General features: G+C 37.7%; 1 protein-coding gene across 4 annotated transcripts in view; it reads left to right on the top strand.

The window, feature by feature from the left end:
• Homer2 (homer scaffold protein 2) overlaps positions 1-17,409 on the top strand; it is a 97,652-nt gene that overhangs the window by 31,602 nt on the left and 48,641 nt on the right. Inside the window, exon 1 of one of the 4 annotated variants that reach the window (XM_046438315.2) lies at positions 11,748-11,886. The exons of the other annotated variants lie outside the window; for them this stretch is intronic. Coding sequence (XP_046294271.1) covers positions 11,822-11,886 — 65 coding nt within the window. The 5' untranslated portion in view covers positions 11,748-11,821. Of the gene's footprint in view, positions 1-11,747; positions 11,887-17,409 lie in introns of those variants that run through there. 4 annotated transcript variants of the gene reach the window in all.

Here is a 17,409-nt window from a genome sequence, read left to right as displayed (position 1 = left end):
ACTTGGCCTCTTTATTTTGTATAATGTTATGGAGAATAAATCATAACAGGTAAATTTAAAAAGGAACATCTCTCTATGTGAGTAAGTATTCATTTTAATTTATTATAATTTTGAAAGACTGGAATTTCTTGTGAATATATGCTTTGACCATCCCTCTACTTTGGGGCATTTAGGTTCTTTACAGCTTTGCTTTGCTTTTATTTTTTATGTATTTATTTTAAACAAGCAGCTCTTCAGTGATATTCTTTTAGCCTAAGGTCTCTCAGTCTCCTTATTGTTTTTGAACAAATTTCTAGAAATAGAGGTGTTGGGTCCAGGAGGATGCACTTTTAGGGCTTTTGATATGCAATAATAAGCTGACTCCCAGAGAATTCTATCAAATATCACTCCATCCATAATGTAGAAGAGACAGATGCACTCCACTATAGCAGTGAGGTTACAGCACTCTTTTTTTTTTAATTGTGGTAAAGTGTTCCTACCATTAAAATTACTGTTTTAGCCTTTTTTAAGTGTTCACATTAGGATGTTAAGTGCATTTAGATCATTTGTGCCCCCTACCCATCTCCAGAACTTTTTCAGCAAAAACAAAAGAACTTTTTTTAAAAAAAACAAAAAACAATCTCTGTAGTTTGATGCCTAAAAGGATCTTATTGTCTTAATTCATGTTTTTTGTTTGTTTGTTTGTTTGTTTTTACTGAGCAGGTATAAGGTTTTTGGTGCTGGGGATTGAATCTAGGGCCTTGTGCATGCCAGTCAAGTGTTGTACCACTGAACTACATCCCCAGACCTTGAGAAGCTGTAACATTTTATCAAGCTCTGTGGCCAGTTTTCTTTGGGCCCTCTCTAGTCCTCATCCTACTTGGCTCCCTAGCCATCATCCCTGTGGACCATCCCTTCCAGAAACTCTGTTCTTTCCAGGCTTCGCATAATGTGTTTGCATTCTTCTGTCTTCCTTCTTGCCCAGTGTTCTACCTGTTTTTTTTTTTTTTCTTTTTTCCCAGTGTTCTACCTGTTTTTTGCAGTTTTTACTCTGGTGCCTTTGAGCTGTTCTTCAAGGTTGCCCCCCTGAGGACTTGGCTACATCATCAACTCTGTGAAGTGATCCCCAGTCTCACCAGGAGTGGCTGCCAGCATACTTTGTTGGTTGTTGTAAATATACATAATATAAAACTTACTATTTTGATCATTTTAAGTGTATGTTTCAGTGGTATTAAGTATATTGACAGTGTTATATAGCCATCACCACTCGCCATTCTCAGAATATTTTGTCATCCCGAAGTGAAACTGTTACTAATCAACATGGACTTTTTTTGCTCAATTTGTGATAGCAATCACCAAGAGACAAGCAGTACTATCCAAATGAGGCTTTGCTGGGACTTGTGCCCAAGCACCAGTGAGAAGTACATGGGGTAGGATCCTGGTCTGGCCATCTCAGGATGTGAGTAGCAAAGTTTATACTGCCAGAAAGGGTGGGCTCCTGCAGCACAGTCAGCTGTTGCACACAATCTCAGAATTTTTGCACAATCTTGTTTATTCTTTGCTCTTGACACCAGGGTTTGCACTTGACACAGTGACCTGCTTCTGTGTGTTGGTTTTGTCTATGCTTGGCTACCAAAGGATGACAAAAGGTCATCCACCTCAGTAAGGTCATATATGGGTCAAGTTCAGGCCTATTGAACTTGCAGGGGTTGTGGGAAAGCTTAGGGGAGGAGTCAGCAGCTCTGGAACCTGGTCATTGGTGGAAACAATTCTTCAAAAGCAGCTTGCTAAGCAGAAGACCTTGGTGAGGGAGTGAGGGTCTTACCTGTTTTCTCCCAATATTCTGTACCTGTTAAGCAATAACTCCCCATCCCCTTTACCTCAGCTCCTGGGAATTACTGTTCTTTCTGTCTGTATGAATTTGATGCATACAAGTGGACTTATACAGTATTTGTCCTTTTGTGATTTATTTTACTTAGCATAGCTTTTCAAGGTTCATTTGTGTTATAGCACATATCAGACTTTCATTTCTTTTTAAGACTGAAGAATACTCCATTGTATGTGTATACCATATTTCATTTATCTGTTGATGGATATTAAAGTTATTTCTACCTTTTAGCTTTTGTGAGTAGTGCTGTTTTGAACTTGGTCATACAAATATCTGTTTGAGTCTACTTTCAGTTCTTATGGGTATGTACCTAGAAGTGCAATTGCAGAATTATGTGTTAATTTTGTGTGTAACTTTTTGAGGAACCACCACATTATTTGCCACAGTCCAAGCACATTTTTTTGAACTGACCAGAAAACAGATAGCATCTGAGTCTTCTTAGGGAGCCAGGCAGAGGGACTTTGTCTTATGGGTAGTATGGAGAAAGGATTACAGCAGAGGGACTGCAGCAGGAGTATTTCCTAAGGGTGCAAAGCTTGACTAAGTGAACATGTGTCTACCTGTCAGTCGTTTACTCTGCTCAGCAGTGGTTTCTGTTGCTTTAAGGACATTAGGAATACTGAGAGAGTGCTGCTGTAGGGATGAAATAACAGAAGCAAGGGCAGCCTGGAGATAAGGGTAAGGCAGGCTGAGTGCTCTGGGCTGGAGATGCTGGGTCAGACTTGCAGACTTTGCTGACAGGCATCACTTGGTAGGAGCAGCATGGGGTTTTCTAGCTGCATTAGAGAAGTTCTAGAAGGATCTGGAGCTCTCTTCTCAAGGAGGCTCAGGCCTCCTTGGGACAATCAGAATACTTGGAGGCAAAGAAATGTAGATGATCTCTTTGGGTACTGGGTACTTCTATAAGTACCCATCCCCAGGGCATAGAAGTGGCTAGCTTTAACTCTGTCCAGGCCACTCCAGGCAGCAAGGAATGACAGAGCCCATATTTTTCTGTTCTTTGAAATATGCTTGTATTCCCAAGGTTGCATTGCATAAAAATCATTTGCTTATTAATTGCCTAACTCCTTTTTCCCTCTCTAAACTCCAGTTTTCTGTATTTTCAGTATCTTTTTTAAATTATTATTAGTTGTTCAAAACATTACATAGCTCTTGACATATCATATTTCATACATTTGATTCAAGTGGATTATGAACTCCCATTTTTACCCCGTATACAGATTGCAGAATCACATCGGTTACACATCCATGTTTTTACATACTGCCATACTAGTGTCTGTTGTATTCTGTTGCCTTTCCTATCCTCTACTGTCCCCCCTCCCCACCCCTCCCATCTTCTCTCTCTACCCCATCTACTGTAATTCATTTCTCTCCCTTGTTTTTTTTCCCCTTTCCCCTCACTTCTTCTTATATGTAATTTTGTATAACAATGAGGGTCTCCTTCCATTTCCATGCAATTTCCCTTCTCTCTCCCTTTCCCTCCCACCTCTTGTCCCTGTTTAATGTTAATCTTCTTCTCATGCTCTTCCTCAGTATCTTAAAAGACATTTTAAAAATTCTTCTGTTATTAAGAGACCTTGTAATAGAGAGCCTAGTGTGAGGCAGCAACCCAAGAAAGGCAATAGAGGCTCAGAGCAGGTACACACTCTGTCTGCCTATTTGGGGTATAAGTTGCCTTCAGTTAGGTACATGATTATGTCTTTAGAAGTATGTTAAGTATCCCTTACCCTCACTTCATACCCACTAGGATAGCTCTATCAAAAAGACAGACAATAACAAGTATCAGTGAGAATATGGACAAACTAGAACCCTCATACATTGCTGGTGGGAATGCAGAGTAATGAAGAGGCTTTGGAATTTGGCCAGGCAGTTCTTCAAAAAGTTAAACAGAGTAATTATATGACCCAGCAATTTCACTAGTAGGTATATACCCAAGAGCCAAGAAAACATAGTTCACATAAATCCAGTACATGAATATTAATAGAAACATTATTTACAATAGCCTACAGGAAGAAACAAACCAAATATTCATCAACTGGAGAATGGATAAAGTATAGTATATCCACACTATGGAATATTATTTAGCCATAAAAAGAATGAAGTATGATACATGCTGCATCATGGATGAACCTTGAAAACATTATGGCTAGCAAAAAAATCCAGACACAAATAGTCCATATATTGTATGGTTCCATTTATATTAAATGTTCAGAATAGGCAAATCCATAGAGATAGAAAATAGATTAGAGGTTGTCCACAATATATGGGAAGAGAAGAAGAGTGACTGCCAATAAGAATGGGTTTGGGAATGCTCTGAAATTAAGTAGTGGGATGGTTGCATGATTCTGTGATTAAAAGCCACTGAATTGTGTACTTTTAAAAAGGTGAATTTTGGATGTCCATATTACCAAAAGCACTATACAGATTTAATGTAATGCAAATCAAAATGCCAATGACATCCCTCACAGAAACAGAAAAAGCAGTCATGGAAATTCATCTGGAAAAATAAGAGACCCAGAATAGCCAAAGCAACCCTTATCAAAAAAAGTGAAGCAGGAGGCATCACTACACCAGGCGTTAAACTATACTACAGAGCAATAGTAACAAAAACAGCATGATATTGGCACCAAAAATAGACTTGTAGACCAATGGTACAGAATAGAGGACACAGATACAAACCCACATAAATACGATCATCTCATATTAGACAAAGGCGCCAAAAACATATATTGGAGAAAAGATAGCCTCGTCAACAAATGGTGCTTGGAAAACTGGAAATCCATATGCAGCAAAGTGAAATTAAGCTCCTGTCTGTCACCATTCACAAAACTCAACTCAAAGTGGATCAAGGATCTAGGAATTAACCAGAGACCCTATGCTTAATAGAAGAAAAAGTAGGCCCAAATCTTCATCATGTTGGATTAGGCCCCAGCTTCCTTCAATAAGACTCCTATAGCACAAGAATTAAAATCAAGAATCAATAAATGGGATGGATTCAAACTAAAAAGCTTCTTCTGAGCAAAAGAAATAATCAGTGAGGTGATTAGAGAGCCTACAGAAGAGGAACAAATTTTTACTACATGCATATCAGATAGAGCACTAATCTCTGGGATATATAAGGAACTCAAAAATCTTAACACCAAAATAACAAATAACCCAATCAATAAATGGGAACCGAATAGACACTTTTCACAAGATGATATACAATCGTTCAACAAATATATGTAAAAATGTTCAACATTTCTAGCAATCAGAGAAATGCAAATCAAAACTACTCTAAGATTTCATCTCACTCCAGTCAGAATGGCAGCTATTAAGAATACAAACAACAATAAATGTTGGCGAGGATGTGGGGGAAAAAGACACACTCATACATTGCTGTTGGGACTGCAAATTGGTGCAGCCAATCTGGAAAGCAATATGGAAATTCATTGGAAAACTTGAAATGGAACTATCACTTGATCCAGCTATCCCACTCTTTGGTTTATACACAAAGGACTTAAAAACTATAGTGACACAGCTACATCAATGTTTATAGCAGCTCAGTTCACAATAGCTAAATTGTGGAACCAACCTAGATGCCCTTCAGTAGATAAATTGATAAAGAAACTGAGGTATATATACACAATGGAATATTACTTAGCATTAAAAGGGGACAAAATCATGGGATTTGCAGGTAAATGGATGGAGTTGGAGAATATAATGTGAAGTGAAGTAGCCAATCCCCAAAAAACAAACGTTGAATGTTTTCTCTGATATGAGGATGCTGATCCATAATGGGGATGGGGTGGGGAGAGCATGGAAGGAACCTTTAGATAGGGCAAAGGGAGGGAGGTGAAAGGAGGGGGCAGGGCGGGTAGGAAAGATAGTGGAATGAGATGGATATCATTACCTTAAGTACATGTATGAAGACACGAATGGTGTGACTCTACTTTGTGTACAACCAGACATGAAAAATTGTGCTCTATATGATTACTATGAATTGAAATCCATCCTGCTGATCAGAATTAGATAAATTCTAATTAACAAATTAGAATAAATAAATAAATACAGTGAATTTGAGGGCTGAGGTTGTAGCTCAGTGGTAGAGTGCTTGCCTAGCATGTGTGAGGCATTGGGTTCAATTCTCAGCACTGCATACAAATAAATAAAAATAAAAATAAAGGTCTATTCACAACTAATATATATATATATATATATATATATATATATATATATATATATGAATTTTGCTCGAAGCAGGGGTACATGCTTATAAACCCAGTGACTCAGGAGGTTGAGACAGGAGAATTGCAAGTCAGGGCTACTTAGTAAGACCCTAAGCAACTTAGTGAGATCCTGTCTCTCACACACGCACACACACACACACACACACACGTACACACACACACACAAAGTGTTGCTCAGTGGTTAAGTACCCCTGGTTTCAATTCCCAGAATAAAAAAAAAAGGAGGGGGGAGAAAAAGTGAATTTTATGGTATCTGAATTATAGCTCGAATAGAGTTTAAAAAAATTATTCACTGTTTATATGAAATTTAAATGTACTTGGAAATCCTGTATTTTCATCTGCCAAATATGGCAGCTCTATACTTGCCACTGGTTTTTGTAAATAAAGTTTTATGGAATATATATACACACATAAAATATTCATTAGCCAGAGAGACCAACTGATAGCATAAATGAAAACATAAACACTCTTTTGAGGCAAGTCTGCACCTTTGGTTTTGTGTTAACACCTTTGGTTTTGTGTTAACACCTTTTGTAATTGACTTGGCAAGTTACCAGCCTTTTCACACCATGAAATTCTAAACAAGTATCATTCCTAGGAAAACGAAAAGAGCTTTTCTCCCCCTCAAACCCAGATTCAGAGTGGTAGCCATACACTTAAAGGGTTGTCTTCTAGAGCTGGAACTAGAATCCCCTTGTTGCTGCACAGGAGCCTGCAAGCTGCACTGTTGAAAAACCTGAAAAATGAACTGTTAGACCAGTTTGCTAACACTAGTATTACTAATTTGCCAGTAAAGGAAAAAACAAGGCCCAGATGTCTAAATTCTTAAACTTTTAAGAAAACCAAATTTTTAGATTATAAAAGCAGTTATTTGGGGGAGAATTTCTTTGTTTAGTTTGCTGATGCTAATAGGGAGAGAACCAGACTGTCTTTGGGCAGATTCAGCTGTCTAAAGTAAAAAAGGGATTCTCTTCCTTGTAGTAGCATTTTGTGCCTATAATTAACATATTCTAATATTCCTTTAGCAGGATGCTATTAATACAAAAGGGCATTTTGCACCCAACATCACATTTAATCCTAAACCTTTGAGGTGGTTATATTCAGCTTCCACCTCATGGAGAGTGAAGTGGCTTTGTCCCAGATCACAGATGGTCACAGCATCTTAGAAGGCATTGTCTCTTTGAGGTCTCTGAACCAGTTCTTCCTTTACTCTTTATAAGAAGGGAAAGAGCAAAAATTTGTGGAGCAGCCCTCTGCTTGTTTACTTTTGTTCCTAACAGGTAGAAATAGCCCTTATAGAAACTAGTATTTAAAACAAAGCCTGTTAAACAAAGCCTGTTAATGTTCCTGAGACAAAGTGAGGACTGTTAAAGTCTTTCAATGTGTACTTCAGACACCCACCACTTTCTTTTCCTTTCCTAATAAAGGAAAGGCAACATGGTGGCTTTTTTTAATATTTATTTTTTAGTTGTAGTTGGACATAATACCTTTATTTTATTTATTTATTTTTATGTGGTGCTGAGGAACAAACCCAGGGCCTCGCACTTGGTAGGTAAGTGCTGTACCGCTGAGCCACAATCCCAGCCCAACATGGTGGTTTTTAATGTGATATGTAGCCAAGTGGTTTTGGAGAGATCAATCAGCCTCTTACTTAATATACATTTAAGATTCCTCCATGTCTTTTCATGTATTGATAGCTCACTTATTTTTTAGTGCTGAATAATAATCCATTGTCTGGTTGTACCTACAATTTATTTCTCTACTCACCTATGAAGTATATCTTGTGCTTCCAAGGTTTGGTAACTATGAATAGAGTTGCTTTAAACATCCTTGTTCAGGTTTTTGTGTGAACCCGTTTGTTTGGGTCAATACCAAGGAGCAAAATTACTGAGTCATATGGTAAGAGTATGTTTAGATTTATAAGAAACTGTCTTTCAGAGTGGTTGTATATTTTTCACTTTGACCAGTAATGATCCATATCCCCAGCAGCATTTGATGTTATCAGTGTTTTAGATTTTGGCTGTTTTGAAAGGTGTGTAGTGCTATCTCATTGTTGTTTTAATTTATAATTTATAATTCCCTAATGACAGATGATGTTGAATATCTCTCTCTCTGTATTTTATTGCCATCTTCTTTGGTCTAAATGTTCTTGTCCCCTTCAAAAATTCTTATTGAAACAATCCCTAGCGCAGCAGTATTGGGAGATATGGTCTTTGGGGGATAATTGAATTGTGAGGTCTCTGCCTTCTTGAATGAGACTAGGCAAAGGGAATTTGCTCTTTCAGTCTTTTCATGAATTGTAGCTTTGGTGTTATATCTAAAAAGGCATCACCATATTCATAGAAATCTATATTTTCTCCTAATATTACCTTCCAGGGGTTTTATATAAAGTTAAGCAGTTACTTATATAAAGTTAAGCATTTACATTTAGGTATGCAATCCGAATTGTGTTAATTTTATAAAGGGTATAAGGTCTTTGTGTAGATTCTTTTTTCTTTTTGGCACGTGCATGTATAGTTGTTCTAGCACCATTTTTTTGGAAAAGACTATTTGTTCCATTGCAGTGCTTTTGCTTCTTTGTTAAAGATCTTTTGATTGTATTCATGTGGGACTGTTTCTGCTCTGTATTCTGTTTCCTTGATCTATTTTTTTTTATTCTATTGCCTATTCCACACTATCCTGATTATTCTTGCCTTATTTATAATCAGTCTTAAAGTTTGGTAGTATTATCTTCTTTGTTCCTCCCTTTCAGTAGTGAGTTGGTTATTCTGAGTCTTTTGTCCCTCTATCTAAACTTTAGTATGAGTTTGTCAATATCTACAAAATAACTTGCTAGAATTTTGATTGGGATTGAATGGAATCTATAGATTAATTTGGGAAGAAGTGACTTCTGGACAAAAATTGAGTCTTCCTGCCTGTGAACATGGAATATATCTCTGCCATGATTTGGATATGCTTTGAGTGTGTTCCCCAAGGGTTCATGTGTTGGAAGCTTGGTCCCCAGTGTTATACTATGAGAGGCAGTGAAACCTTTTAAGAGGTAGGGTCTGGTGAAAGATAATTAGGTCACTGGGAACACTGCCATTGGAAGGGATTAATACTGGTCTCATGGAGGGAGTTAGTTCTGGGAAGAGTGTGTTGCTGTGAAAGAGCAAGTCTGGCTCCTGAATCTCCCTCTAGCTTCCTGTCTCATCATGTGTTCTTTCCTTCTCTCATCTGCTTCCACCATAATGCCATCTGTCATGCTGTAACCTAACCACTGAAACTCTTACTAGAACTGAGCAGATGCTGTTTCCATGTTCTTGAATCTCCAATTGTAGCATTTTAAATAACCCCTTTTCCTTCATAAAATACCCAGTATCAGGTATTTGGTTTTAGCAACAGAATCAACAAAATCTCTATTTATCTGGTTCTTTGATATTTCTTTCAGAGTTCTATACTATTCCTCATGTAGAGGAGGTGTACTGAGTATTGACCTCAGGGGCACTCAACCACTGAGCCACATTCCCCAGCCCTATTTTGTATTTTATTTAGAGACAGAGTCTCATTGAGTTGTTAGGGATTCACTAAGTTGCTGAGGCTGGCTTTGAACTCAAAATCCTCCTGCCTCAGCCTCCCAAGCTGCTGAGATTACAGGCATGCACCTCTGAGCCTGGCCTTCATGTAGATCTTTTACTTATTTGTTCAATTTATACCTACGTATTTAATTTTTCTGACTGCCTCAAAAATTAAAATACTTGGGAATCAACTTAATGAAAGAGTAAAAGATCTATATAATGAAAATTACAGAACCCTAAGAAAAGAAATCAAAGACGACCTTAGAAAGTGGAAAGATTACCTTGCTCTTGGATAGGCAGAATTAATATTATCAAAATGACCATACTTCCAAAAGCACTATACAGATTTAATGCAATTCTGATCAGAATTCCAATGACATTTCTCATAGAAATAGAAAAAGCAATCATGAAACTCATCTGGAATAATAAGAGACCTAGAATAGCTAAATCCATCCTTAGCAGGAAGAGTGAAGCAGGTAGCATCACTATACCAGACCACAAACTATACTACAGAGCATTAGTAACAAACACAGCATGGTACTGGCACAAAAACAGACTGGTAGACCAATGGTACAGAATAGAGGACATAGAGACTAACCCACAAAACTATAATTATCTTATATTAGACAAAGGTGCCAAAAACATGTACTGGAGAAAAGATAGCATCTTCAACAAACAGTGCTGGGAAAACTGGAAATCCATATGCAACAAAATGAAATTTATCCCCTATCTCTCACCATGCAGAAAACTCAACTCAAAATGGATCAAGGACTTAGGAATACAACAAGAAACCCTGCGTCTAATAGAAGAAAAAGTAGGCCCAAATCTCCATCATGTGGGATTAGGCCCCAACTTCCTTAATAAGACTCCTGTGGCACAAGAATTAAAATAAAGAATCAATAAATGGGATGGACTCAAACTAAAAAATTTCTTCTCAGCAGAAGAAACAATCTGTGAGGTGAATAGAGAGCCTACATCTTGGGAGCAAATCTTTACCCCTCACACATCAGGTAGAGCACTAATCTCTAGGGTATATAAAGAACTCAAAAAGCTAAACATCAAAAAAATAAATAAATAAATAAACCAATCAACAAGTGGGCCAAGGACCTGAAGAGACACTTCTCAGAAGATGATGTACAATCAATCAACGAATACATGAAAAAATGTTCATCATCACTAGCAATTAGAGAAATGCAAATCGAAACCACTCTTAAGATTTCATCTCACTACCCAAAGGACTTAAAAACAGCATACTACAGGGACACAGCCACATCAATATTTATAGCAGCATAATTCACAATAGCTAAACTGCGGAACCAACCTAGGTGCCCTTCAATAGATGAATGGATAAAAAAAAGTGGCATATATACACAATGGAATATTACTCAGCAATAAAAGAGAATAAAATCAAGGCATTTGCAGGTAAATGAATGGAGTTAGAGAAGATAATGCTAAGTGAAGTTAGCCAATCCCAAAAAACCAAATGCCGAATGTTTTCTTTGATATAAGGAGGCTGATTCATAGTGGGATAGGGAGAGGGATTGTGGGAGGAATAGACAAACTCTAGACAGGGGAGAGGAGTTGGAGGGGAAGGGAGGGGGCATGGGGTTATTAATGATGGTGGAATATGATGATCATTATTATCCAAAGTTACAAGTATGAAGACACAAATTGGTGTGAATATACTGTGTATACAACCAGAGATATGAAAAATTGTGCTCTGTAAGTGTAATAAGAATTATAATGCATTCTGTTGTCATATATAAATAAAAAATTAAATTCTTCTTTTTCATTTTAAGTATGCCTTGTAATTTTTAAATTTTTATTTATTTATTTACTTTTGTAGTTGTAGATGGATAGCATGCCTTTATTTTTTTTTGTTTATTTTTATGTGATGCTAAGGATGGAACCCAGTGCCTCACCCATGCAGACAAGCACTTTGCCACTGAGCTACAGCCCCAGCTTTGTAATTTTTTGTTGAAAGGTAACATGATGTATTGGGTAAAAGAAACTGCTCCAAGTGGGCCTTTAGTAATGTGGTACTGTTGGGAAGAGGAAGGTTCTATAGTCCTGTGGTTAGGCCTCAGTCAGGGTGGGCCTGTGCCCCTGCACTGTGAACTTCACCAGTGCTTCTCAGGTTTTTTCCTCCCCCTTTTAGGTGGGTCCAGATGGCTGAGGGTGCTGGAGGAGGGTGTTTCCCTTTGTCCATTCAGAAGACTAGAGGGTACTGGAGGTGGGTATTTCCAGTCTCAAAGGTCAGTGAGGCTCTACTCATACCTCTAGCAGATTGTGCTCTGGTGAATTAGTTTCTCCTGAGCACACACCTTTTAAGAACAGAGAGCTCCGGTGAATTTTATTTGTTTTTATTTTATGTGGGTCAGGAATCGAACCCAGTACCTCACACATGCTATACAAGCACTATACTACTGAGCCACAACTCCTTAGAATGGCTGCTTTCCTTTCTACCAGCTAGAAGCATGGGGGAATTTTTCTTTGAATTTTTTCATAAGAACTTTGTAGACTTCTGGAAGTAAAAGCAACAAAAGTGTGGCAAAGTGTGGCAGCACCCCTATGATGGTGTCCTCATGGAGTTTTAATTCAAATTGGCATACAACAAGCTGAAGACTGTTTGTCATTTACAGTGCAGGTTTTTCAGCCATGGTACTGATTCTCACGAAAGTTTCCATTTATGGGTTTTTGCTCTGGTAAGTTGTGATTCTCTGTCTCTCCAAATTGAGGGGGGTGCTGTGGTTTGCCCTGTGACCTCACTTCTGTGATAGAGTCAAGATACATTGTTGATTGTTGAGTTTGTTCATCTTTTACTAGTAAAGATAGAGTGGCGACTTTCAAGCTCTTTACATGTTAGACCAGAAACCAGAAATTCTGATGCCACATTTTGAAATCTCACTAGCCCACTGCTCCCAGCCAGGCCCCTATCTCTGCATGCCTGGAGAGTTGTGTAGTGCCTCATTAGTATTTTCCAGCCTCTTCTTTCTTCTACACATTCTTAGTACACGTGCTATAATTATTCAACTGGAGCAAACAGTGCTACTCCTTTGCTCAAAAATCAGCATTTTCTGCAAATCAAAACTGCTTTAAGATTTCATCTCACTCCAGTCAGAATGGCAGCTATCAAGAATACAAACAACAATAAGTGTTGGCAAGGATGAGGGGAAAAAGGCACACTCATACATTGCTGTTGGGACTGCAAATTGGTGCAGCCAATCTGGAAAGCAGTATGGAGTTTCCTTGGAAAACTGGGAATGGAACCACCATTTGACCCAGCTATCCCACTCCTTGGTCTATACCCAAAGGACTTAAAAACAGCATACTACAGGGACACAGCCACATCAATGTTTATAGCAGCTCAGTTCACAATAGCTAAATTGTGGAACCAACCTAGATGCACTTAAGTAGATGAATGGATAAAAAAATGTGGTATATATATATACAATGGAATATTATTCAGCATTAAAAGAGAATAAAATCATGGCATTTGCAGGTAAATGAATGCAGTTGGAGAATATTATGCAAAGTGAAAGTTAGCCCATCTACAAAAAGCAAATACCAAATGTTTTCTCTGATTTAAGGATGCTGATTCATAATGGGGTTGGGGGAGACATGGGAGGATTAGATGAACTCTAGATAGGGCAAAGGGGATGGTAGGAAAGACAGTGGAATGAGATGCACATCATTATCCTAATTACATGTATGAAGACATGAATGATGTAACTCTACTTTGTGTACAACCAGATGTGAAAAATTGTGCTCTATATGGGTACTATGAATTGAAATGCATTCTACTGCCCTATATAACAAATTAAAGTTAAAAAAAGGAAAATAAATCAGCATTTCCTAAATTTGTTTTACCATGAGACAGTTTACACATTTTGATATATTAGTGGAAGATCAACGGATCAAAGATTTAGCATACTCTAAGGTAAAGTGGGCAGCAAGATATGATCTCACAGATGATTAGTTGCTGCAAGATTATTCACATTTACATGGGAATAGCTTATTAACTGTAATAGAATAAATCATCAAAGAATGTTATTTTTAGTTTATTAAGATCAAAGTACATTAGTACAAATATTTCATTTCCTTTTTATTGTAGACGAATACAAAAGCCCTTAACATTTAAAATTGAGAACATTATTTTCTTAGTCTTAAAAGACTAAAAATCATATTTGGTTAATATTAGGAATGATGTTGCCAAGTCATAGCCTCACATCGGGTATGGCATAAAGTCTTTTCTTTGCAGATTAATGTGAAAATCTTTGTGCACAGATGTGTTATAGCAAAAGAACACAAACTGTTCTGCAGCAAGATTTTGCACTCTCTTGAATTAGGCTGTCCCAGAAATCATTAATTGTTGTGACTCTGGCAGCTCACCACCTGGTTTTTTAGAAATCATTACTTGGATGTTTTCCAATTCTGGCTTGTGGAATGCACAGTGTGTGAATCATAAAACTGCTTTAAAAAATTAAAATTTACTCTGTTCACCATGGATTCCAGTGGAATGAGTTTTTATAGTGTAAATGTTTAATGTGACATCCATGAATAAAATCATGAATATGTTTTGAAATCCTAAGAAAGATACCTTCCATAGATAGTAAATCATAAATAGAAGGTGTCCATTCTTGCATTGTTTGTATATAATAAGTAGTTTGTAGTTTGTAAGTATAGGTTACATGCCTGTGTGCAGCTCATATGACAGATATGTGCATATCATCTGGCCCCTGTGTTATTTCCTGGAAGAATACCACATCCTAAAGGTGATATTGCATAATTTAAAAAAAAAAAAAAACTATCCAAATGCATTTAACATCTTTCCTACATAATGTGTGTTTTTTTTTTTTTTTTTGGAATATATTCTTTTGTTTTGTTTGGGGTACCAGGCATTGAACCCAGGGCACTGTACTACTGAGCCACATCCCCAGCTCTTTTTATTTTTTGTTTTGAGACAGGGTCTTGCTGAGTTCCTGAGGCTAGCCTCAAACTTGCCATCCTTCTCCCTCAGCCTCCTGAGTGGTTAAGATTACAATCATGTGCCACCAATCCTGGCCTTGAAATGTACTTGGAAGAGAAAATAGCTTTGATGTAAATTTTCCACAGAGCATAGTCAGTAGATGCTAGTCCCAAGATAGATTTCCCTAGCTTGGCACTCAAAGTCCATGGCTCTCTGGCTTGGCCCACATTGAGCCTCATCTCCTACTACCTCTTCCTATAGCTGCAGTGGCCCTTCCTGATTTCTGAGAACACCATTTGTGCCTGTTTTCCCCCTTATCTGCTAAACCTAACAGATTTGCTGAGCTCTGGAGTGGGTTAGAGGGAGAATGCATTGAAGTGGGAGAAGGGTTTCTGTGCAGGAAATGAGGGGTGCCATTTGAATATGAAATGGCATTGCAGTCTTGCTAGTAAGCTTTGTTTATTCTCTCTCCTGTCCCTGGTCAAGACTCACCTTTCCCTCATTCTCTCACAAACTTTTTTCTAAAAAACCTTTATTTTATTTATTTATTTTTATGTGGTGCTGAGGATCGAACCCAGTGCCTCACATGTACTAGGCAAGTGCTCTACCACTGAGCCCCAGCCCCAGCCCCTCACAAACTTTTTAACCTATCCTACATCCTCAGAAAAGCCCCGCATCCACCCATGAAGATATTTGCCTTCCCTCCTGGCTTTGCTTCTTTGCAACTTTGCCTCTCCCTAACTCCCTATCCAGATCTTCACCCACTGCTTAGGACTCACCCATCACTTTCAGAGTTGGGGCAGTTTTCCAGAGCACATTAAAATGAATGTGATGGCCCCTGGGATAACCCTCAGACTATGAACCAGCCCTAGAACTTAGTCAAACTCGTATCACACAAGCAGGCCACAAATATATCAGAAGTATGTTTGGAGCTCCTTAAAAACTGTCAGGTACTCTAGGGAATAAGAGTGTCATTTATTTTCTTTCTTTTCTTTTTCTTTTTTGTGTTGCTGAGGATTGAACCCATATATGCTAGGCAAGTAATCTACCACTGAGCTACACATCCACCCCTGTAGGGATTTTAAAAAATTCATTATGGCTATTTCCGCCATCTCCTCTGAACTATAGAAGTCATTTTACCCAACACTGATCAAAGCAGCTGGAGTAAGGGCCTTGCCATGTATTGTTGATAGGAGAAGTAAACAGCACTAATCAGTGACAGAAGATAGAAGGCAGTAGAGAAATTGAAAGGAATTGACATTTTGGTGAATAATGGCAGCACCATTAGCTTGACTAACACAGTGGAAACACCTATAAAGAAAGTGGTCTTATATCAAATGTGAACTTCAGAGGTACCTGCTTTACTTCCCCATCATGTATTCCTCTTAGGAAAAAGAAAATTGCTCATATCCTCAATCTCAGCACGCTAAATCCTATGTGGTTCAAATGGCACTGTGTTTATATGATTGCTGAGCATGGTATATCTATGTGTGTGCTTGGAATGGTAGAAGAATTTAAAGAATTTAAAGGTGAAGTATCAGTCAATGCCTAATGTCCTAGAATATTACTTATGCTATGGAATGCTGGAAGGATCTGGGATTGAAAGCCAATGTTGAAAAGTTGAGATAATTGCAGTTGCTGCATATTCCCTTCTCAAAAAGCTAAAATGTTTTAAGGGCAATTTTGTTATTGATGAAAATATCTTAGAAGGGGAAGGAATAAATATTTTTAAATATATATATATATATTTTTGGTTGTAGATAGACACGATACCTATATTTTATTTATTTATTTTATGAGGTGCTGAAGATTGAACCCAGTGCCTCACAATTTAGGCAAATGCTTTACCATTGAGCCACAACCCCAGCCCAGGAATAAAAAATTTTGACATCTATGCAATTAAACTGGGCCATCTTTTGTTACCAGATTTCTTAGGTCAACACCCAGATGCAGTTATCAAGCATGTGGAATCATCTGGTGCTATTCTAGAATCTAAAGAAGAGAAGTCAGAGCCACAGTCAAAACTGTGTTCTGGAGCTATGGAGAAACATTTAGAATGAAGGTCTCTCCAATGATGATGATGTGGGAAAGCCATCTATCAGTTTAAACTCATGGGGTGACACGGTGGCATGTGGTTTCTCGATCTGAAAAACAAGGGCAGGAATGTCATACATGGAGAGCCCTCTGTTAGGGCAGATGTGGTGATGAGTATGTCTACCGATGATCCTGTCAAAATGTTTTCAGGGAAACCAAAACCAACAAAGGCATTCATGTCAGGGAAAAAGAAGATTAAAGGAAACATGGCCCTAGCAATCAAACACAGAAGCTAATGAATCAAATGCATTCCAGACTGTGAAGAAAAAGAAACAAAAATGTTGACTATGTTTAAAAAGTAAAAAGGCTCAACAGTTAACATCTAATGTTTGTTGTCTTCTCTATTGTATTATAAGGATATGCATGTTTGGAGAAAAATAGAACTTATATAAGATTTAAAATTGTAATTCACACAACTAGCCAGTCAAACAGAGGCTTCATTAAGTGGCATTCTGAGACGCTGAGTTTTTTGTATTTTACAGATTTTATCCTCTTTGAACCTCATATCTCGGTTACAGCCTTCTTTTAGGAAAAGTATGTGTTTCAAGCAACCTGTCAGGATTAAGCAGTAGAATTAGCCCTTTACAAAGCTTCTTCTCATGTAAATGAAGCGTTCATGTTAAAATTGTATACTAATGAAAATCTTAATGATGTTTTGGATTTTAATATACTTATTTTAAAGAAAATGTGATT

The sequence above is a fragment of the Marmota monax genome, unplaced genomic scaffold, assembly GCF_021218885.2.
Source record: "Marmota monax isolate L192 unplaced genomic scaffold, Marmota_monax_Labrador192_F-V1.1 WCK01_AAM20220418_F8-fsc00005, whole genome shotgun sequence".
Lineage (NCBI taxonomy): Eukaryota > Metazoa > Chordata > Mammalia > Rodentia > Sciuridae > Marmota > Marmota monax.
The sequence above is the reverse complement of the archived record's forward strand: the minus strand, read 5'-3'. Positions and strand labels throughout refer to the sequence as shown.